Source organism: Symphalangus syndactylus, chromosome 24 (genome assembly GCF_028878055.3).
Source record: "Symphalangus syndactylus isolate Jambi chromosome 24, NHGRI_mSymSyn1-v2.1_pri, whole genome shotgun sequence".
Taxonomy (NCBI): Eukaryota; Metazoa; Chordata; class Mammalia; order Primates; family Hylobatidae; genus Symphalangus; species Symphalangus syndactylus.
In genome coordinates, this window is record NC_072446.2 from 43,181,664 (window position 1) to 43,203,531 (window position 21,868).

Below are 21,868 nucleotides of genomic sequence, written 5' to 3' on the forward strand. Positions count from 1 at the left end.
CTGTGGCCACGTGGGGCTTGTCATGTCTCAGAACTGCTTTCGGAGCCAAGCACTCATGCCAGATCCATTAATAACCCTGCTGCCAAGCCCCACTGCTCATTTCTGACATTATCCATGCTAACATCCCCGGGGTTGCCGGCTTGAGAATTTACACAACTTCTGCCAAGCCAGTGGCTCTGGTTTGCTCATCACCTTGACCGTGACCCTCCAGTGAGTCAAGCCGTGGCCTCCAATTACAGAAGCAAGTGCACGAACAACTTATTTGATTAACTTGGACATCTTGGTCTTTTTCTTTTCTTTCTTTAATGATGATGCATAGATGTTTATAATACAGAACATTTGGAGAATATGGGAAACTAAAAAGGAGAAAAAAAAATACCATGCAAAGACCACTGCAGTTTGCATTTTGCTATGTTTCCTTCCAGTGTTATCCACACATTTTTCATAATGGAGATAATCCCACAGAGAATTTTCCTTTTTCACTTATCATTTTAATGTAAGCATTTTTAACTAAAAAAAAAAAAAAAAAAAAAAAAAACCTCCTCATAAACCGTTTAAATCTTTATCTGTGGATTTATCCTAATTTCCCTAACCAGTCCCAATTGGCAGAGCCCTAAGATATAAACCTCCTCCCCCATCCTGCCCTTGACAAATGCCTTTGTGTTGAAAGCTTTTTCTATATTTTGAATTCCCCCAAAAAAAGTGCAATTATGAGTCAAAGGATGAGGACATCTTCCAAGCTCTTGATTTTGCCAGCTGCTTCCCAAAAGGATTGTACTGGTTTGCCTCTCCCACCAGCGACGTATGAAAGCTCCAGTTCATTTCACCATAGCTTCCCCAGCACCAAGCATTATAATTTTTAAAGATCCTTGCCAATAGAGTAGGTTAAAAAAATGATAGTGCATTGCTTAGAATTCCTTTTTAGTGAGGTTGACCCCTTTGTCCAAACATTTGATATGCAGTTGTATTTCTGTTATGAGTCCTTCATTCATGTCCTCAACCCATATAGAAAATGGAGCCTAAATGTTATTCTTATCAATTTGCATGGGCACTTGAGATAGTGAGGGTATTTTTATCTGTGTGTCTCTTTCCTTTTTAGGTTGCATGAGCCCGAGAAGAATGCCAGAGAAATAACACAGGTACAGTCCTTGGTGAGATGCCCTTCCTGGGAAACTCCGTGGCGTGGTTGCTTCACATCAACCAGAATTGCAGATCTGGTTCTAAATTAAGACTCCTTGTGGGGTGGAGGGTGGAGGATCTTACATTCCTAGTTTTCCCCATGTCCTGTGCATATTCTTTCTCTCTACTGCAGCCAAGGGTGGCTGTTGCAGCCTCCTGACTCAGTGTGACCCATTGCACAACTCCCCAGGGGCACCATTCACAATCCGTCCTATGAAAATGGTGCCCTGGAGTCAGGCTGCAGCTCCCTTAGTGTGGATCGTGCCTTCCCATCTCTGTACATTTGCCCAGGCCCGTCCCTCTGCCAGGAGCGCCACTCCCAGCTCACTGCCTGCTCGTCACAGCCAGGCTTTTCTATGCTGTAACTGCAAAGCCCAGCCTGCCAGGGCCTCTCTCACCTTTGCTGATGGAAAGACCCCATGTCATTAATTACCTCACGCAAGGGCACACTCACTCAAGCTGGAGGTTTCTGGTCAACATTGCTGAGATGATTTTGCAGGCAACATGGTTTCTGAGAAACCTAGCCCTGCTCATCACCGGCTAATGCTGTCAGACCTTGAAGGCAGAGGGCTCCTCAGCATCTTGTAACAAGACAGGCCCTGCTCTGAACCCGGAACGAGAGCGCACCAGCTGTCCTTGACATTTCCAAGGAAGTTGTCATCTTTTTAGATGTAATCTGTTGAAGGAGTCGGGCTGGTGAAAGGCGCAGCATTTGTAGACCAAAATGCCTTAGCCCTGCCTTTGTGACCCATGGGGTCCCCCCGCAGCCCCGGACATGAGCTCGAGTTGTAATTAAGAAAAACAAAACAATTTCCAGTCATGAGAGAGGGAGACCTTCTCCCCCATCATTTTACTTCTGGACTTCCTCCTGGAATCTCCTGGGGGATAAAATGATGGTGAGAAGAATGGGTCATGGAAACCTGTACGAAATGCACAGCAGAGACTTACTGGGCACCCACTGTGTGCCACGCACTGGACAGTGAGCCAGACAGTCACGGCCCAGCTGGCAGAGTGCCTGCGATTCCAGTGCCAGGTGCCAGCCCTGGCCAGGGAGGGAGTTGCACGCTGTCAACATGGATTTCCCAGACAGAAGCAAATGAGAGCACACAGGGCTCAGGACAGAGGAGCTGTGTGCTAAGAGCACAGTCATAGAGTCCAACACACTTTGGTTGTTTGCCAGCCGGACAACTTTGTCCACTTTATTGAACCTCCCTTGGTCTCAGTGTCTTCAGCTGTAAAGTGGAATAGATAATCCTTCCCAAGCAGGGTTGTGGTAAGAGTGGATGGGGTGATCTGTGTGGTTGTGTGCTGCTTGTAAGCCCTGAGAACTGAAATCGGCCATTACCGTGCACCAACTAGGAGTCGTGCCGGTTGGTGGTAGCTTTATTCTGTTCTGTCATGCAGGGACCAGTAACAGAGGGAGCCAAGTTTATCATTCATGATGGGTGATTTTGAGGCGGCAGTGGCAGTTTGATAGGATTAGCACATGGGAGGTATCCAAGTTTGCTAAGTGGTTAATGATTGCGAACATTTATTGAAGACAGATGCTCAGTAGGTACCAGGCTCTGTTCTAAATGCTTTACCTGGATAATCTCATTCCATGCTCACAGCAACCCCGGCAGGAGACACTATTATCATCCCCTCTTTACAGATGGAGAAACTGAGACCCAGAGAGGTTAAGTGAATTGCTCAAAATCCCTGAGCTAGAACCAGGATTCAAACCCAGGCTTTCTAACTCCAGAACGTTTCCTGCTTCACTAACTGGCGATCTCATTCTTATACTGCCCCTGTTCTCTGTCTCCCTGTCCCCAGCTTTGCCCTGAGTGAAGCTGAAATTATTGCCATCCACTCATGTATTCATTCAATATGGATCAGACTTCTTATGTGCCAGCCTTGGTTTCTGAATCATAACAAATGCCCAGTGAATGTGGAATAAATGCATACATTAATGAATGTCCCCACACGTACCACCATCAGCACCTCCTCAGGCCCCCAAACAGACATGGTCCTGGGTAGTGGGTCCTGTGATGGAAAACAAACATGGGCTGAGGAAGCACAAAGAAGGAACATGGACCCTGCCAGGAGAGGGGAGGGCCAGGAAGGGTTTTAGGATGAGCCATGCTTCATCTGAAATTTACAGGGTGGATTGGGATTTGTTACAAGGAGAAGCAGGGCAGACACCCTCGAGAGACGAACATGAGAAATGGGCGAAGACTGCAGGTGGTTCAGGCTGGAAGGAGGCAGGAATGGGAGAAGGTGACACTGAGGTGGGGCTGTGAGGGGACCGCACTGTGCGGGTCAGAAAGACCCTTCAGGCAGGGTGAGGAGGAGGGCAGATGGGAAGGGGCAAGGCTGGAGACAAGTAATGTTGGCAAGAGATGAGGGGAACATGACTTACGGCTGAGCCAGTGTGGGCCGAGAGGACACAGAAGCATCCAGACTTGGTATTCAGTTTGAGTGAGTGGGCCGGGGGCTATAGAATGACCTTCTCATGACTTTCTCTTTGGGTATCTTAAATCCAGGACACAAATGATATCACATATGCAGACCTGAACGTGCCCAAGGGGAAGAAGCCTGCTCCCCAGGCCGCAGAGCCCAACAACCACACGGAGTATGCCAGCATTCAGACCAGCCCGCAGCCCGCATCGGAGGACACCCTCACCTATGCTGACCTGGACATGGTCCACCTCAACCGGACCCCCAAGCAGCCGGCCCCCAAGCCCGAGCCGTCCTTCTCAGAGTATGCCAGCGTCCAGGTCCCGAGGAAGTGAACGGGACCATGGTTTGCTCTAGCACCCATCTCTACGCGCTTTCTTGTCCCACAGGGAGCCGCCGTGATGAGCACAGCCAACCCAGTTCCCGGAGGGCTGGAGCGGTGCAGGCTCTGGGACCCAGGGGCCAGGGTGGCTCTTCTCTCCCCACCCCTCCTTGGCTCTCCAGCACTTCCTGGGCAGCCACGGCCCCCTCCCCCCACATTGCCACACACCTGGAGGCTGACGTTGCCAAACCAGCCAGGGAACCGACCTGGGAAGTGGCCAGAACTGCCTGGGGTCCAAGAACTCTTGTGCCTCCGTCCATCACCATGTGGGTTTTGAAGACCCTCGACTGCCTCCCCGATGCTCCGAAACCTGATCTTCCAGGGTGGGGAGGAGAAAATCCCACCTCCCCTGACCTCCACCACCACCACCACCACCACCACCACCACTACCACCCAACTGGGGCTTGAGTGGGGAAGATTTCTCCTTTAGATCAAACTGCCCCTTCCATGGAAAAGCTGGAAAAAAACTCTGGAACCCATATCCAGGCTTGGTGAGGTTGCTGCCAACAGTCCTGGCTTCCCCCATCCCTAGGCTAAAGAGCCATGAGTCCTGGAGGAGGAGAAGACCCCTCCCAAAGGACTGGAGACAAAACCCTCTGCTTCCTCGGGTCCCTCCAAGACTCCCTGGGGCCCAACTGTGTTGCTCCACCCGGACCCGTCTCTCCCTTCTAGACCTGAGCTTGCCCCTCCAGCTAGCACTAAGCAACATCTCGCTGTGGACGCCTGTAAATTACTGAGAAATGTGAAATGTGCAATCTTGAAACTGAGGTGTTAGAAAACTTGATCTGTGGTGTTTTGTTTTGTTTTTTTTTTTTTCTTAAAACAACAGCAACGTGATCTTGGCTGTCTGTCATGTGTTGAAGTCCATGGTTGGGTCTTGTGAAGTCTGAGGTTTAACAGTTTGTAGTCCTGGAGGGATTTTCTTACAGCGAAGACTGAGTTCCTCCAAGTCCCAGAACCCCAAGAATGGGCAAGAAGGATCAGGTCAGCAGCTCCCTGGAGACACTTAGCCTTCTGGCTGGGACTGACTTGGCCATGTTCTCAGCTGAGCCACGCGGCTGGTACCGCAGCCTTCTGTGACCCCGCTGTGGTAAGTCCAGCCTGCCTAGGGCTGCTGAGGGCTGCCTCTTGACAGTGCAGTCTTAATCGAGACCTAACGCCTCAGTCTGCTCATCCGTAAAGTGGGGATAGTGAAGATGACACCCCTCCCCACCACCTCTCATAAGCACTTTAGGAACACATAGAGGGTAGGGATAGTGGCCCTGGCTGCCTATCCTACCCCTTTAGTGACCGCCCCCATCCCAGCTTTCTGAGCTGATCCTTGAAGAAGAAATCTTCCATTTCTACTCTCAAACCCTACTGGGATCAAACTGGAATAAACTGAAGACAGCCAGGGGGATGGTGCAGCTGTGAAGCTCGGGCTGATTCCCCCTCTGTCCCAGAAGGTTGGCCAGAGGGTGTGACCCAGTTACCCTTTAACCCCCACCTTTCCAGTCGGGTGTGAGGGCCTGACCAGGCCCAGGGCAAGCAGATGTTGCAAGCCCTATTTATTCAGTCTTCACTATAACTCTTAGAGTTGAGACGCTAATGTTCATGACTCCTGGCCTTGGGATGCCCAGGGGATTTCTGGCTCAGGCTGTAAAAGTAGCTGAGCCATCCTGCCCATTCCTGGAGGTCCTACAGGTGAAACTGCAGGAGCTCAGCATAGACCCAGCTCTCTGGGGGATGGTCACCTGGTGATTTCAATGATGGCATCCAGGAATTAGCTGAGCCAACAGACCATGTGGACAGCTTTGGCCAGAGCTCCCGTGTGGCATCTGGGAGCCACAGTGGCCCAGCCACCTGGCTCGGGCTAGTTCCAAATTCCAAAAGATTGGCTTGTAAAAACCTTCATCTCCCTCTCTTCTACCCAGAGACAACACATACGTGTGCACACGCATGCACACACACATTCAGTATTTTAAAAGAATGTTTTCTTGGTGCCATTTTCATTTTATTTTAATTCTTGGAGGGGGAAATAAGGGAATAAGGCCAAGGAAGATGTATAGCTTTAGCTTTAGCCTGGCAACCTGGAGATTCCACATACCTTGTGTATTGAACCCCAGGAAAAGGAAGAAGTCGAACCAACCCTGCGGAAGGAGCGTGGTTTCAGGAGTTTATTTTAAGACTGCTGGGAAGGAAACAGGCCCCATTTTGTATATAGTTGCAACTTAAACTTTTTGGCTTGCAAAATATTTTTGTAATAAAGATTTCTGGGTAATAATGAGTCCTTCCGGTGTTCAGTATTCTTGTCTTTGTGAGTGTGTCCCAGGGCCGCCTCGGGGGCTGCCCGCCCTCCTGCCAAAGCCTGGAAGAGGATTGAATGGACCCCAGGGTTTGGAAACAACCTACAGCATTTGAGCCCCTCACGTAGGTTTTAGAGACATACGATTTTTGTTTGCCCTGGCTCAGAAGGAGCCGGTGTAAGGTTGAGATAAAATTCCATACAGACAACTGAGTTTGGATCTCGGCTCTGCTGCTTTATAGCTGTGGGAATTCAAACAGCACCTCTTTGAGACTTGGGCCCCGCGTCGGCACAATGGGGCAGGAATAGTCCCTGCCAGGGTGACTGTCCGGATTCAAGGAGGTTGGAAGCACTGAGCCCATGCTTCGCACTGGGTAGGCCATCACTGAGGCTTGTGTGTTTCCTTCCTGCCCTGACCCTGCATAGCTGAGTCTCGTGGCCTCTCACCACTGATGGGATCTCTGGCTCACCCTCCTGGGGCCTCACTTTCCTACCCCACCAAATGCAGACATCTAATGCTTGTCCTGTAATATGCTTGCCAGATGACTGATGTCAAGTACTGGTTTATAGTGGGTGCTCAATAAATGTTAGTTTCCTTTCTCTCCCTCCATTAGATCATTAATGATATTAGTGCTAATTATGTAATAAAGTTAAGGCATAAATATGTTAATATTTAGTGGTTACTATGTGTCAACACTTTACCTTGATGAATTCTTAAACCTTGTGACTCAAGGGCAATCATGTGTTACTGACTCTATAGATGACACAGAGAGAGGGTATAACTTATACAAGGTCACGCAGTTAATGAGTGGTGTTACTGAGCCTCCAGTTACAACTGGATGACTAGTGACTGATGCTTAGCCACTGGGTTAATAATCAATACATCATGTATTGAGCACTGACTGCAAAATGAACCACCATGATAGCTAATAGCAGCTATGACAAGTGTCGTGCCAAGTGCTTCACAGTTAGAACTCATTTCATTCTCCCAACTACATGAGGGAGGAACTCTTGTTCTCTGCTTTACAGATGAGGAAACTGAGACACGGAGAAGTCATTTCTCCAATGTCCCATGGCAGAGCAGTTTGAAGCCAGGGAATCTGACTCTTCTCCCCCACACTGTACTTACTGCCTCATTTAATTCTCATGACTATCAGATCACTGTGGTTGTGCCCATTTTGCAAAGAAGGAAAGATAAGGTTCTGGAAGTGCATGTGACATGACCAATCTCATGCAGAGTCTTTAGTCAAGTTGAGACTTGAACTCAGATCCACAAGCCCACTGGGGATCATCCCTACACCCTTGGCCTGGTCCATGTGATCAGGGACCACCTGAACCAAGGAGCCTTCTGCGGGGCTCAGAGGGGTCACCCTCCTCTCAGGCCAGGACCTTGGCTGTAACAGACAGCTCAGCAGTTTCCTGGCCCGTGGCCTGAGTTCAGCTCTCCGCCTCCGGGAGCAACCCATGAAATATGTGCACTGCTTGCAGGAATGGGGTGTTCAAGGCATGAATCCAGGCCGAGTGGGTGGGGAAATGCCTTCCATTCTCTGCGAAGGTGGGGGATGATGGACTGCGTGTCCAGGCAAGGAGACTTGGGGAGTGTATTTTATGCAGCACCTGGGCCTTGCTTCTCCATGGCCAAATCTCCAGGGCTGGAGGTTGGCAGGCAAAATGAAAGTTGATGGGAGCTAAGTGGCCCTTTTCCAGCCCGCCAGGAAATCAGTCAAGCATTTGGCATTTATCGGACACCTCCCTAGGGTTCCTCCTTGTGCAAAGGAGAATGCTAAGACTCCCTTCCTCCATGAGGACCAGGCCAGAGTCCTCTGCCTTCTACCTGAAGCCTCTGCCCATTTTACATGATAATCAGGAAAATCTCCACTGGCCCCCAACCCCAAGATTTGAATGCCCAACTTTAAAAGCCCATGTGTCTTCTAGCACATTTCCAACAGCCAAGTTTTGATGAAGGTTTATTTAATTTTGGCATAAGCACATACTACATATTAGACACTCCTAAACTCTGGACAAGTATTTATTAAAATTCACTTTATTCTCTTAACAAACCTATGAGTTAGGTACTATGATTATCCCCCACTTAATAAACAAATAGAAACACGAGAGATGAAGCATTTTGCTTCAAGGTCGCCATCCGGGAAGTGACGCCACTGTGGGTATGGTCCAGTCCAGCACTGAATGGGCATATGATGGGGGCTGGGGCTGCTGGAGAGAAAGTTGGGGGGCATAGATAATGTTCAGGATACACTGGACGCTGTCAGTAGCCAGAAACACCACATCACACCACCAAAGTGTCAGAACATCAGGGTGATATGGCTGCCTGCCTGCTCACCAGCCAGCCGAGGCACCCTTGCGCCTGCCACTGCTAGGATCCCCAACACCACCCCCCTTCACCACCCTCTTCACTGTGCCTGGCCAGGCTCTTGGTTTCTTTTCTGAATACAAGATTGTGACATTGAAGATGCTTTTTAAGAAGACGTGCTCCTGATGTTCAAAAACAGGCAAAACCTTGGCAACAGAGATCAGAAGAGTAGCTGCCCTTGGAGGGGGGACCAGGAGAAGCCTGGGGTGGCACATGCTCTACGTCTTCCCGAGTCATGGTTATCTGAGGGGTTGCATATGTAAAAACTCTCCCAGCTGCACATTTAAGATGGGTGCATTTCCCTGTATATAAGTTATGCCTCAAATTTTTTAAAAGATGGATGCCCCGCCCTGTCCCCCTCAACCTTTGATGCCTGCCCCCCCTTCCCTGCCCCCGGCCAATCTGTTTTTTAAAGTTAGTGTCAACACCTTATCTTTGGTCCCTGAACCCAGCCCAGGGCCTGGCCCCAGTGAGGGGCCCAAGGAGTGTCGCTGAGTTCATTTGAAAGATGAACATCCCCGTGATCAAAACAGCACAGAAAACAGTGAAAGAAGAGATGCCAAACAGCACAAAGATTAAGGATGGCTACAAGGATAAGCCATTATCTGTTACCACTTCATCTCCTGAGATTCCTTCCATCACGTTTCCTCCACCTCCACCCATTGGAATCGGATACAACTGCACCCCGGAGTCCTTGCCCTGTGACCTTGGGCAAACAGATTCACCACTGAGCCTCTGCTTTGTCACCTGTGAAACAGGGATAGTAGCAGCCTTCACCTCCTTGGGTTCTGGCGAGGGTTCGATGAGAAAATAGATTTAAGACTCTTTGCAGCAGTGTGGTGCAGACAGCAGTCAATATATGCACACAAACACACACACACATTCACATGCACCTTGACACCCACACACTCACATATCAGGCCAGGTTATTAGAGCATTTCTGCAATGGTGGGTCTTCTCTTCTGACAAATAATTTTATCAAGTCCCTCTATTTCTCATTAGCCTGAGACAGGTCTCTCTTACCAACCTTTGGAGGATGGCGTCTAACACCCCAGCTTGGTTTTCGGAGTCCTCTGCCTTACACCACCACCTGACCTGGTTAAGAACATTTTCTGCTCCTCCTCAGCCCCTACTGGACTCCCTGGCCAGGCTGATCTTCCTCTCCCAAGAAATACTAAATAGCAACTCCTCTGACTTCCCTAACCCCACCATGAGTCATTCCTCCAGTGACTTGGTGTCCTCTCGACCAGCCATGAGCTCCCAAACCAGAACTTCACATTCTACCTTTGGGATTCAGCCCCTAGGATAAGGGAGACTAAAGCCCACCATGTGCCAGACTGGACTCTGGGTGGACACTCGAATTCTTTATTTCATGGAACCTTCACATTCTTTACAAAGGGAATGTCAATTTCACAGAGAAGAAAATTGAGGCTCAGAGAGGTGGAGAGATAGTAAGCTCAAGATCTTTCAACCAGTAATTATTTCTCAAGCTCCTACTGGAACCTGGCCCTGTGCAAAATTCTGAGGACACAATGTTGACAAAAAATGGACCACACCCATATGAGCTCATGTATGAGGGAGCCAGAGCCACTGGCAATCCCAGTGCAGGGATGAGTGCTGCTGAGAAGGGCATGACAAACATGCCATACAAGTGCAGAATTAACACACTGATGAGTGAGCCAAGAGCTGGTGAGGCAAGAGCTGGTTCCAAGAGTCAATGGGCATTTAGAGGCTTTGAAAAAGGAAGGTGAGAATAACATTTTCAAGTTAGAGATCAATCTGGTTAATGTTCTACAAGGCAATAAGGCCACATCTTTGGAGCTATTTTTTTCTGCCAGATAGAAGCCATTTGCACCCACCAGACAAAAGTCTACAAATTAGCCCCAATCTGGGCCTTAACCAAATAGGAAAGACAAACTCAGGTATATTCTTCTACAGAACTAATCCTTCAGTGGGGCTTTTAAACCGTGCCCCAGTATGGCAACGAGATGAAGCACTGCCTTCTTTTGCCTTATTTCCAAATTTGGGATACTTTGTCTTATTAAAGGAAAGTACACTGGCTTCATTCAGCCTGAACAGGGCAGAAAAAGACTTCTTGAAGAGGAAATTCCTGAACTGAGATTTAAAAAATAAGTAACAAGAAGCCAGATAAGTGCAAAGGAGCCAGTGCAAAGGAGTTCCAAGGAGCCAGCACCTGGCAGAGGCCAGGCTTCCCTGTGTGCACTGGCTGCTACTGAGCTCTGCAGCCCGATTCACACCACTCTCTCCATCACTCCCTGCATGGGCAACACCAGCCTCCTGCCAGTTTCTAAAATGAACCACAGGACTCCTGCATGAGCTACTCCCTCTGCCTGCAACACTCCCTGGATCTTTCCTGCTTGTCCTCCAATCCAGAGGCTGGGCTAAGTTCCCTTGTCAAACTCTTCCATAGTAACCATGTCCAGCACTTCTTTGTAGCCCTCATCACAATTTGTAATCATACACTGGCCCTGTGATTACGTGATTACCATCCTCTCCTCTACTGCCCTAGTTGCTGCCTCAGGGCAAGGAGGGTGTTGATTCACTCATCAATGTAACTCCTATGCTAAGCCCATAGGAGGCACCCAACAAATATTAGAGGGATGGGAGGATGGATGGAGTGATGAGAAGGAGGATGAGAGGATAGATGGATGCAAGGAGGGAGGTTGAATGGATGGCTGGATTGATGCAGGAGAGCATGGATGGGTGGATGGGTGGAAGGAAGAAAGGATGGGGGAGAGGGAGTGAGGGAAGAGAGCAAAGGGGGAGAAGGAAGAGCATAAAAGTTGGAGTCTGCTTGGCATTTTAGGAGAACTGAGAGTCCCTGGCTGGCAGGTTTGGAACTAGACGCAAACCTCAGTACATCTGACTTTTCCCACTGAGTTTCTCTGCTTTTCATCATGATCCTGGGTTCAGGGCAATCACCTTTTTAAAAAAATGACGCATGATCCCCAACAGGCAAGGAGCCATGACCTCTGTCTGAACCTTTGGTTCCTCTTCTAGAGAAACTGGGGCTATACTTAGAAAACAGGATAAAAGATTGCAAAAATCTGTCTATTCTCAAATTGCACAACCCTAGCGTGGCTGGTCAATGGCTCAACTTTGGGAGCTGGCGGGGCTCGGCCTCTCAACAGACTTGTCCTCCTGGCTCTGCTTCAATGACAACAGGCCAAGCCCTCATGGTAGAAGGTGCCGTTCCCACCAACCTGGGCCTTCTGCCCCTGCAGGCCCTCTCTGGGCAAGGTCAGCTGGTGCGGCAGCCGGTCGCATGGATCTGGGCCACAGACCTGTCTCCAGAATGAGGCCGGGTGAGAGTTTAATGGCAAGAAGGCTGCAGCCTGACTAAGGCTGTCGGCTTGATTCTGCCATGGCTCCCCCCATGCCAGTAAATGGACCCTGTGCACATGCAGATTAATGCGTTATCGCTAATGTTTTGTGCCCGATGCAAAGGCACTCGGGCAGCCAGGCCGGGAGCTGCCATTACCACAGGACCTTTCGCTGGAAAATTTTTCTTGGGGCAATTAAATCTTCAGCTGTCTCCTCCAAGGGAGTGCCAGCTTGCATTTTAATTATCCTCAAAAGAGGGAAGTAGGGGAAAGGACACAAGGCAAAGAATGAAAAAATAACAACCTGCTTTATAAACACAGTGGTTTCTCCCCTTTCAACTCCAAAGTGCCCTTGACCTTTAGATTCCTGCCTCCCAATACCCTTGGAAGGACCCCTTTAATGGGAAGAAGGGAGAGGAGGTAGGAGAGAGCGTTTCTTGAGTGTGGAATAAGTGTTAGTGCAGTGCATTATGCCTGGTTAATTTTTTTTTTAATTTTTTTTATAGAGACAGGGTTTCCCTGTGTTGCCTAGGCTGGTCTCAAACTCCTGGGCTCAAGTGATCTTCCTGCCTCAGCCTCCAAGTAGCTGGAACTACAGGTGCATGCCAACAAGCCCAGCTAAGTTTTAAAAAAAATTTTTTGTAGAGACTGGGTCTCCCTATGTTGCCCAGGCTGCTCTCAAATTCCTGGGCTCAAGTGATCCTCCTGCCTCAGTCTCCCAAAGTGCTGGGATTGGAGGCGTGAACTACCATTCCCAGCCTCATGGAAAGTTCGAGAACCGGCAAAACTCATCTCTCAGGTGCTGGGGAGAGGGAAGCAATTGACTAAAAGGGACAAAGGGAACTTTTGGGAACCTGGAAATGCTTATCTTGATTGAGGTGGTGTTTACATGGGTGTATATTTCAGTCAAAACTCATCAAACTGTATGCTTAAAAATGAGTGCATTTTATTGTTTGTAAGTTAATACTTTAATAAAGTTGATTTTAAAATAATAATAAAATAATACGAGTTAATATTTATCTAGACCTTACTATGTGCCGTCCTAGTTGTGCTTCCTATGTGTTAAGCCCTTTGTCTCTCACTCCAATCTGTGACATAGCACTGAGTGCCCCATTGCCCAAATGAGGAAATTGAAACACGGAGAAGTTTGACAACTTTCTATAGTGACGCAGCTAGTAAGAGGCAGGGCCTGGGTTCAAATGGAGGCAGATTTTAAGCCTATAGCTGAACAGCGAAGTCCAAGATTACCCAACTGGTTATTAGTAGAGGCAGGATTAAATCCCGGTGCCTTTCCAACGTGATGAAACTGGTGGAAGAAGAAAACGCATTCATTCACTAGGGAAATATTTACTCATCGTCTACTGCAGGTCGAACTGTGGACACAGAGAGCAACAGACAAATCCCAGGCCCTTGTCGGGGAGGAAAGGGATCACGGAATAATCAGAAAAATGAATGCGAAATGCGGCCAGCGATGAAAGCTCAGAAGGCGAGCTTACCCCGGACCTAAACGTGCAATACTAACCTGGAGTGTAAGGAGGCCACGCCCTCCTCACGTATTTGTGCCCAAATGAGTTGACTCCCCAGCGTGCACCAAATTCCTGAGCCACCTGCTCGGAGCTCGATTTCCCTTTCAAGCTGTGTGTTCTGCGGGGGCAGGGAGAGCTGCAAGGGCTCATCTTTCAGAACATGCTGCAAAGGCCCTTTGAAGTCATCCGCCCTGCTCTTGGCACCTTGCACCTGGAGCTGAGCTCTTCCAAAAATGACCCCTGCGCATTCCGCTGGTGCCGCCGCCCAGCCCAGGCAGTCGCGGTCAAGAGCAGGGGAAGCAGCAGCGCGGCCGACAGCTGGGAGAGCCGAAGCCCTGAGGGAGGACCCTGCCTCAAGCCAAGCAGCCAGGCCCTGCAGCCCTCTCCCCACCCCTGTGTGGCCCTAGCGCAAGGAACTGGGACGGGGCTTTCAGGCCTTGAAGTTCAGACTTGCTCCACCAAACCTTCCCATCACTGGCTGATGGAGGGCCCCGAGCTGGGCGCTGTGGGTACGTTATCCTATTTACTTCTCTCGGTAGCCCTGCACCATCGCCTCTGGTTCCCAGGTGAGCACAGAGAAGCAGATGACTTGCCCAAGATCACACAGGAATGGAACTGGCGTCTGGACCTCTCCCCTAATATCCCACAGCCTGCAGAATCTCACCCCAGCCCCTCTCCATCCCCTGAAACAAACACTCGACACCACTTAGTGAATGTTCTTTCAGAGGTCAGACCCTATAAATTCATTTCCTGGCTCCTCCATTTCCTGACTGCGTGACCTTAAGCAAGTTTCTTAACCTCTCTGTGTCAGCGCCTCCTCTGTAGAATGGTGGCAAAAACTGTACCTATCCCAGAAGGCTGCTGTGAGGACCAAATGAGAAAAGACAGTAAAAGTGGTTAAAACTGTGCCCAGATGATAGTGAGCCCTCAAAAACTAGTCACTATTCTAATTCCATAGACTTGATTAATTTCTGGTTTTTCATAAGTGGATTTACATCTATACATTAAAGGCACCTTTCCAAGTAAGACATACAGGTCTACCTCATTCTTTCAAGCAGCTTCATAACATTCTTATATTCATTCTTTCATTCATTCATTCACCAAACATGTGTAGAGCAGGCAGCTCCTGTACACCAGGCAAGGGCACACAACACACTCAGTCCTTGCTCTGAGTTCTCATGGGAGGGATAATTGACAAATGCATGAATAAATAGTTGAGAGCATTTCATCTTATACTGAGTGCTATGAAGAAAATAAGATGGGGCCAGGCACTGTGGCTCATGCCTGCAATCCTAGCACTTTGGGAGGCCAAGGCGGGCAGATCATTTGAGGCCAGGCATTCAAGACCAGCCTGGGGTTTTAGTAGAGAAAATCCATCTGTACTAAAAATACAAAAAAAAAAAAAAAAAAAAAAAAAATGCTGGATGTGGTGGTGCATGCCTGTAATCCCATCTATTCTGGAGGCTGAGGATTGTTTAAACCTGGGAGGCAGAGTTTGCAGTGAGCTGAGATCTCACCACCGTACTCCAGCCTAGGTGACAGAGTGAGACTCTGTCTCAAAAAAAAAAAAAAGAAAAAAGAAAAGATGGACAAAGTGTTAGAGAGACACTGATTGGGAGAGGGAAAACAATTTACAGACAGTGCGTGAAGTCCCCAGGGATATGGCATTTTACTGCCACCGGAAGGAAGAGAAGGAAGGAGCACGGAGCAGTCCAGGCAGAGGAAGCAGCCAGGGCAAAGGCTGGGAGGCTGGACTAAGCTCAAGTGTGATTCAACTGGAGGTAGAGAATGAGCATTTTTGAAACCAGGTTGGAGAGTCAGGCCCTGGCCCTGGCCCAATGAGACGGTGCCTGTGGATTTTATCCTGAGAGACATGTGAAGTCCCTGAACCCGGGGGTCCTGCAGCTGTGTAGGAACAGATTGGAGAGGCACCAGTGGAGGAACCGGGAAGCTGTCAGGCTACAGGATTCAGAGGCACGGGCAAGAGGCGATGGTTGTAGGGACTAGGGATGTGGCCTCCAGCCTGGAACATGTCTCGGTGGCAGAGCCCACGGGACCAGCTGATGGGGAAGACAGAGTTGAAGGAAAAAAAGCAACAAGTTGCCACTGACAGATGTCAACATAATAATTTAATTAACGAATTCCCTATTGATGGAGAGCTGGACTGTTTCTATTTTTTCCCTACTTGCAAACAATTTTGTCTTAAACATTATTGCATAGATATCCCCAGATGTGAGATGCTTGGATCAAAGGAGTGAACTTTTTTTTTTTAAATCATATCCAGATGGCCTCATTGCCTCCATTCCACTTGTGTACAACATGCAGGAGTTCCAGTTTCTACCCTGGAACTTTCTTCTGCTGTGCTCCTGGGAACACTCTGCCCAACCCCTCCACCTCTGGCACAGACCCGGTCTCCAGTGCATTTGTATTTCTTGCTGCAATCTGGAATTATAAGTTGTTAAGAAGAAAACCTCAGAACCAGGCTAAGTGGCTAAAAAGACTGCCCAGGGGCCTCTTTTTCCAGCAGGAGGCAGAGAGAGGCTTCCAACACCCTGAAGAGGGCCAATTTACCCCCATTCTTCCCAATACAAGGAATTGGCTTTTTTTTCCCCCCCTGTTCAGGCCTGAAAACAAGCCAGAGCATTGAATGGCCATGAAAACAAGCAGTGAAAACAGGCCCTGAGGTTACAGGAAACCCTTCTCCCCACCACTCTCTGAGCAGCAGGAAGGAAGGGAGCCACTGTCCTCTGGGTCCTCTGCCCTTCAGCACCCCTGGAGGCCCACTGGCCTTCTCCATCTCACATCTGATCAATGCCCCCCTGGTTGTGGCCACCACCTGCTGCCTGACCCCCATTCCATGCCAGCTTTTGCTACTAGAGTTTCCTTTTCATAAGTGGCCTTTTTAAAGGAAGTATTTTCTTTTAATCAGCAGTCACTGCATCTGTAACAGTGCTGAAGCAGAATTTTGTTATTTTCCCATCACTTAGCGCTTATCCGTTCCATTTATTTGGGGGAAGAGTCGCTAAGATTTCAGAGATTCGTAACTCGCTTGTGCGCGGTATCTGATTTTCACTTTGGCACTTGGAGATGCTTTTGAAGGTGGTTTATGTTATCTTCCCAAGACTTACCTGGTGAGTTACTTAATCAAGATAGGATTTTGAAACATACTGCTTCTTAATATCTTGTCTTTTGTTTTTGTTTTGTTTTTTTGAGACAGAGTCTCGCTCTGTCGCCCAGGCTGGAGTGCAATGGCATGATCTTGGCTCACAGCAACCTCTGCCTCCCCAGTTCAAGCGATTCTCCCACCTCAGCCTCCCAAGTAGCTGGGATCACAGGCACACACCAGCACACCTGGCTAATTTTTGTATTTTTAGTAGAGACGGGGTTTCACCGTGTTAGCCAGGCTGGTCTCGAACTCCTGACCTCAGGTGATCCACCCACCTTGGCGTCCCAAAGTGCTGGGATTACAGGTGTGAGCCACCATTCCCAGCCTATCTTGTCTTTTAAAACAAGTGACTTTTTTTTTTATAGCAAAATAAATGGATAGCAACTCTTTGACACTGCTAATAACTATTATTAATTGACTGCTTAGGAAATGTCAGCTGCCAGGCTGGGCTCATTCCCATTGGATTTTCTCCGCAACTCTCTAAGGGAGGTGTGAGTTTTTGTATACATTTAATGTGTGAGGACACCAAGGCATGGAGAAGTTGACTACTATTAGTAACTTACCCAAAGTTACAGACCAGGGCAGAACGGAGGTGCAGATTCCATACTCCCCAGGGCCCTTCCTTTGTAACCGTGGTTACAAAGCCTCTCAGAGGGAAGGTGGTGGGTTCTCCTGCAGCCGATCCATGGGCCTTCCAAGTCCACACTAGAGGCAGAATCCCTTGTTCTAGATGACTCCTAAAGGCTCAGCATCTCTAATTCTCCGATGGGATGCTGACTAAGGCACAGGGGTTTCAATTCTATTTGGGAAGTGACCTGTCCCCTCCATCTAGACTAGACAGATTTAACAAATAAAAATACAGGACCCCCAATCACATTTGAATTTCATAAAAATAATGAATACTTTTAGTATATATCATGCAATATTTGAGATATAAAAATCACTTGCTGTTTGTCCGAAGTTCAAATGTAACTGGGCATAGATATCCTGTATTTTCTCTGTCAACCCTCTCTCCGTCCCCCAGTAGATGCCCTTCCAGAGAGACCTGCTAGACTGAGCCGCTTCCATCAGCCAGACGTGAGAATAAGAGCATTTAGGTAAGTGCTTGGTCAGCATGGAAGAGCCTTGGGGAACTGAGTGGGATGAGACAGGCTGACGAGCCTTACAGGACCTCGGTTTCCCTGTCTTGGGCTACAATGTGGAGCTCGGAAATCCCCAAGGAGCCCACTGTCCACACATTGACGGTCACTGCTTTTAACATAAAGTCCAGCTTCCCTAGTGAGGCACTGAAAGGCCCTGTCTGCCACCCCACCTCGCCTCCTGCCCAGCTCACACAGCCACCCGGAAGGACTTAAGAGTCCCTCCCAAAACAATCTCTTCTCACCTATACTTTCACTCTTCTTGCCTGGAGAGCCTCTCCTTTCCTTGTGTGTTGCTTAAACTCCTATTCACCCTTTATGCCTTTAATGCCACCTCCTCCCAGAAGCCTTCCCTGACCACTGCAGGAAGAGAGGCAGTTGCGTTCACTTCCCTGTCACTTTGGGCCTCTTTGACAGTTTGATTACAATAAAATTACAGCTTATGCAAGTTTAACATGCTCTTCAGACAAAAGAAAGAATACAGAAAGAAAGACAAGAAGAGAGAAAGAAATTAAGTAAGGACCATGTGGCCCAATGGGCACACACCCTAAGTGGTTATGAGATAGAGGCAGAATCTGCTGTCTGAGCCTCAGTCCCGATAGGCCCCTCATCCTACAGCTACCTAAGGACAAGTCTTTAAAGATAAGCTGGGGAAAAAAAGAAAAACAACTAGCAGTATAGTAGGAAAGAACGAGGGATTTGGCAGACCAGACTACCCTAAATTCAGACTCCAGCTCCGCCGCTTCCTGGCTGTATAACCCTGAACAAGTTGCTAACTCCTCTGTGCCTGGGGCTCCTCATCTGTAAAGTGAGCATAAGAAAAGTACCAACCTCAAAAGGTTGTTGAGAGGATAAAATGAGCTTAACACCTGTGAAGTGCTCACAGTAGCTCCTAATACACACTGGTATTGGATTATATTATGATTTAATATTACCCCAGCCAGTACCCTCTGTGGAAGGAAGAGGAAGCCTGCTCCAGGGCTGCAGGGAACCCTAACTGTGCTGGACTCCCTAGGAGACTGAATATCAGTCCCCAACCTAGTGCCTCTGAGGATTTGCCAGGGGTACTTTTCATTACACTTGATTTTTGCTTTCCAAGCTGACTCGACTGAGTAGCACCCTCAGAGAAATCTAACCGTCAGATAGACAGTCCTGGGTGAAAATTCCCATCCACCATTTCTATAATAGTTGTGTGACCTTAAGCGAGTCACACTTTGTGTGAGCTCTGCTCGCTTCACCTGTCAAATGGAGACGATGATACCCACCCCCAGGGCATGAGGAGTTAACACCTGTGCTGATGCCTGCTACCTGGTAGACACCTGATACCAAGGCCGCTGTGATTAATTTACTCTTTCCACCGCTGTTGTTACACTGTTTCACTTTCAGTTTACATGCTCTTCACCCCACAGCCTGGGAGCCCTCAAGGATGGGGATTCGTTCCAAGTCAGCTCAGGCTCCCATGGTCAAGTCTATACCAAAAACCATGGAGGCACTCAAATATGAGAGACGGAGGAAGGGTGGAAGGAAGGAAGGAAGGAATGAAGGAAGGAAGGAAGGAAGGAAGGAAGGAAGGAAGGAAGGAAGGAAAAGAAGAAAGAAGGAAGGAAAAAAGAAAGAAGGAAGGAAAAGAAGAAGGAAGGGAGGGAGGGAGAGAGAGAAGGAGGAAGGAATAAGAGGGGAAGGAAGGAAGGGAGGGAGGGAGGAGGGAAGGAAAAGAGAGAGGGAGGGAAGGAAGGGAGGGAGGGAAGGAGGAAGGAAGGAAGAGAGGGAGGGAGGGAGGAAGGAAGGAAGGAAGGACAGAGAAAGAAGGGAAGGAAGGGAGGGAGGAAGGAAGGAAGGAGAGAGAAAGAAGGGAAGGAAGGGAGGGAGGGAGGAAGGAAGAAGGAAGAAAGGAAGGAAGAGGGGAAGGAAGGAAAGGAGGAAGGAAGAAGAGAGGAAGAAGGGAAGGAAGGAAGAAGGGAAGGAAGGGGGAAAGGAAGGAAGGAAGGAAGGAAGGAAAGAAGGAAGGGAGGGAGGGAGGGAAGAAGGAAGAAGAGAGGAAGAAGGGAAGGAAGGAAGGAAAAGAGGGAGGAAGGGGAGAAAGGAAGGAAGAAGAGAGGGAGGAAGGAAGGGAGGGACAGAGGAAAGAAGGAATAAGGAATTAAATTCTTCATTCTCAGGCTCCAGGCTTGTCTGACTGATCAGAGGAATGGATCAATAGCCCCCAATCATTCTCCTATCTCTTTCTGGAATCACAACTTAGGTTTGTAGCTGTCTAATTTATTATTATATGGTGCAGTGCAGGGTAATTATACACTGTGGTATAATTTGTTATAACTTGGGCTGAGGCCTATAACTGTATAATTTATTATTATACAGTACAGTATTGAATAATACGAAGAGTATATAATTTATTTCAGGCTTACGAGCCTAACCTGTAATCCAAATGCAGCACGCAGCCTATGCAGATGAGTTAATGTTTCTACGGAAGCCTCAACTTAGATATTTCTTCATCTCTAGTTCCTTTCTTTGGGCTTCTCAGAACACCTGTGTTACCAAGTTCCTGGTACTTTTTGTTTGGTGCAAGACTGATATGTTGGGTAGCCCTGGCCCAGGCTGAACCGGTCTTGCATATTGGGTCATGGGAAAGAAGGGCCCAGAGCTGTCATCCTGCCTAGTGACAGTTGTCATCACAGGGAGGCCACAGCTTGCCAAAGGTATTACTGGCAGCAGATGCAGAACCATGACCAGAACCCCCATTTCTGGGTCCCCAGGAATGAGGAGGCTTGCAGCATCTCCGTCTATTTATTAGATAACTATTCTTTGCTCCGTTCTCAGCACTGGAAATACATCATGGGACCAGGCCCCTCGTGAAGCTTGCATTCTGGAAATCAAGAGCCTCCGTCTCTCTGGTCTCTTGTTTCTTAAAGTGTGGACCCCAAACCAGCATCGTCAGCATCCTCTGGGAGCTGGTTGGGAATGCAGCATCTTAGCCGCAAGCACCACTGAGTCTGCATTTTCCTTTTTTTTTTTTTTTTTTTTTGATTGGGAGTCTCTCTCTGTCGCCCAGGCTGGAGTGCAGTGGCGCGATCTCGGCGCACTGCAAGCTCCGCCTCCCGGGTTCACGCCATTTTCCTGCCTCAGCCTCCGGAGTAGCTGGTACTACAAGCGCCCGCCACCGCACCCGGCTAACTTTTTGTATTTTTAGTAGAGACGGGGTTTCACCGTGGTCTCGATCTCCTGACCTCGTGATCCACCCGCCTCGGCCTCCCAAAGTGCTGGGATTACAGGCGTGAGCCACAGCGCCCGGCCAAGTCTGCATTTTCACAAGACCCCCTGGTGATTCATTCACACTGGAGAAGCACTGCTGGAGTTGCTATGTGATTTAGGGGAACCATTTTCTTCTCTACTTCCCTTCTACCCAAAATATATACTATTTCACTGAGTATTGAAGTGGAGTTCCTTTTTTTTTTTTTTTTGAGACAGAGCCTCACTGTGTCTCCCTGGGGAGTGCAGTGGTGTGATCTCAGCTCACTGTAGTCTCCACCTCCCGGTTCAAGCGATCCTGCCACCTCAGCCTTCCAAGTAGCTGGGATTACAATCCTGTGCCACCACACCTGGCTAAATTTTGTATTTTTAATAGAGATGGGGTTTCACCATGTTGGCCAGGCTGGTCTTAAACCCCTGACCTCAAGTGATTCACCCACTTCGGCCTCCCAAAAAGTGCGGGGATAACAGGCGTGAGCCTCCGTGCCTGGCCCCTTCTTCTTCTTCTTTTTTTTTTTAAAGAACATGTATTTTTTTTCTTTTACCTTGGATGCAGAAGTTCATTATGTACCTTTTAGAATTATAAAACAAAAAATATATATTAAAAAATCACCCAGAACCCCACTATTCAGAAGTGACGTTGTTAATATTTTAATGACCAATCTATCAGACTTTTTTATACATACGTATACTTTTTTTTTCGAAATTTCAAAAATTTCGAAACAATAGTGTTGTGTTCAGGCTCAGAAAACAGTGCCCCAGAATCTGGCGCTTTGACGTGCTGAACTGCCA

At 48.4% G+C, this 21,868-nt stretch overlaps 2 protein-coding genes across 9 annotated transcripts in view; both read left to right on the top strand.

Moving 5' to 3' along the window:
* Nucleotides 1-6,263, top strand: part of LOC129474824 (tyrosine-protein phosphatase non-receptor type substrate 1) — a 45,905-nt gene extending 39,642 nt beyond the window's left edge. For 4 of the 8 annotated variants that reach the window (XM_055266596.2, XM_055266597.2, XM_063633487.1 and 1 more), the window contains exons 8-9: nucleotides 1,100-1,139; nucleotides 3,702-6,263. In XM_055266596.2, coding sequence (XP_055122571.1) covers nucleotides 1,100-1,139; nucleotides 3,702-3,950 — 289 coding nt within the window. In that variant the 3' untranslated portion in view covers nucleotides 3,951-6,263. Of the gene's footprint in view, nucleotides 1-1,099; nucleotides 1,152-3,701 lie in introns of all 8 variants that reach the window. The other 4 variants (XM_055266592.2, XM_055266595.2, XM_055266593.2 and 1 more) reach the window with 1 other exon arrangement.
* Nucleotides 6,264-13,591: 7,328 nt separating this feature from the next.
* Nucleotides 13,592-21,868, top strand: part of LOC129474662 (uncharacterized) — a 58,963-nt gene continuing 50,686 nt past the window's right edge. Inside the window, exons 1-2 of the mRNA XM_055266162.2 lie at nucleotides 13,592-14,034; nucleotides 17,719-17,788. Coding sequence (XP_055122137.1) covers nucleotides 13,686-14,034; nucleotides 17,719-17,788 — 419 coding nt within the window. The 5' untranslated portion in view covers nucleotides 13,592-13,685. The remainder of the gene's footprint in view (nucleotides 14,035-17,718; nucleotides 17,789-21,868) is intronic.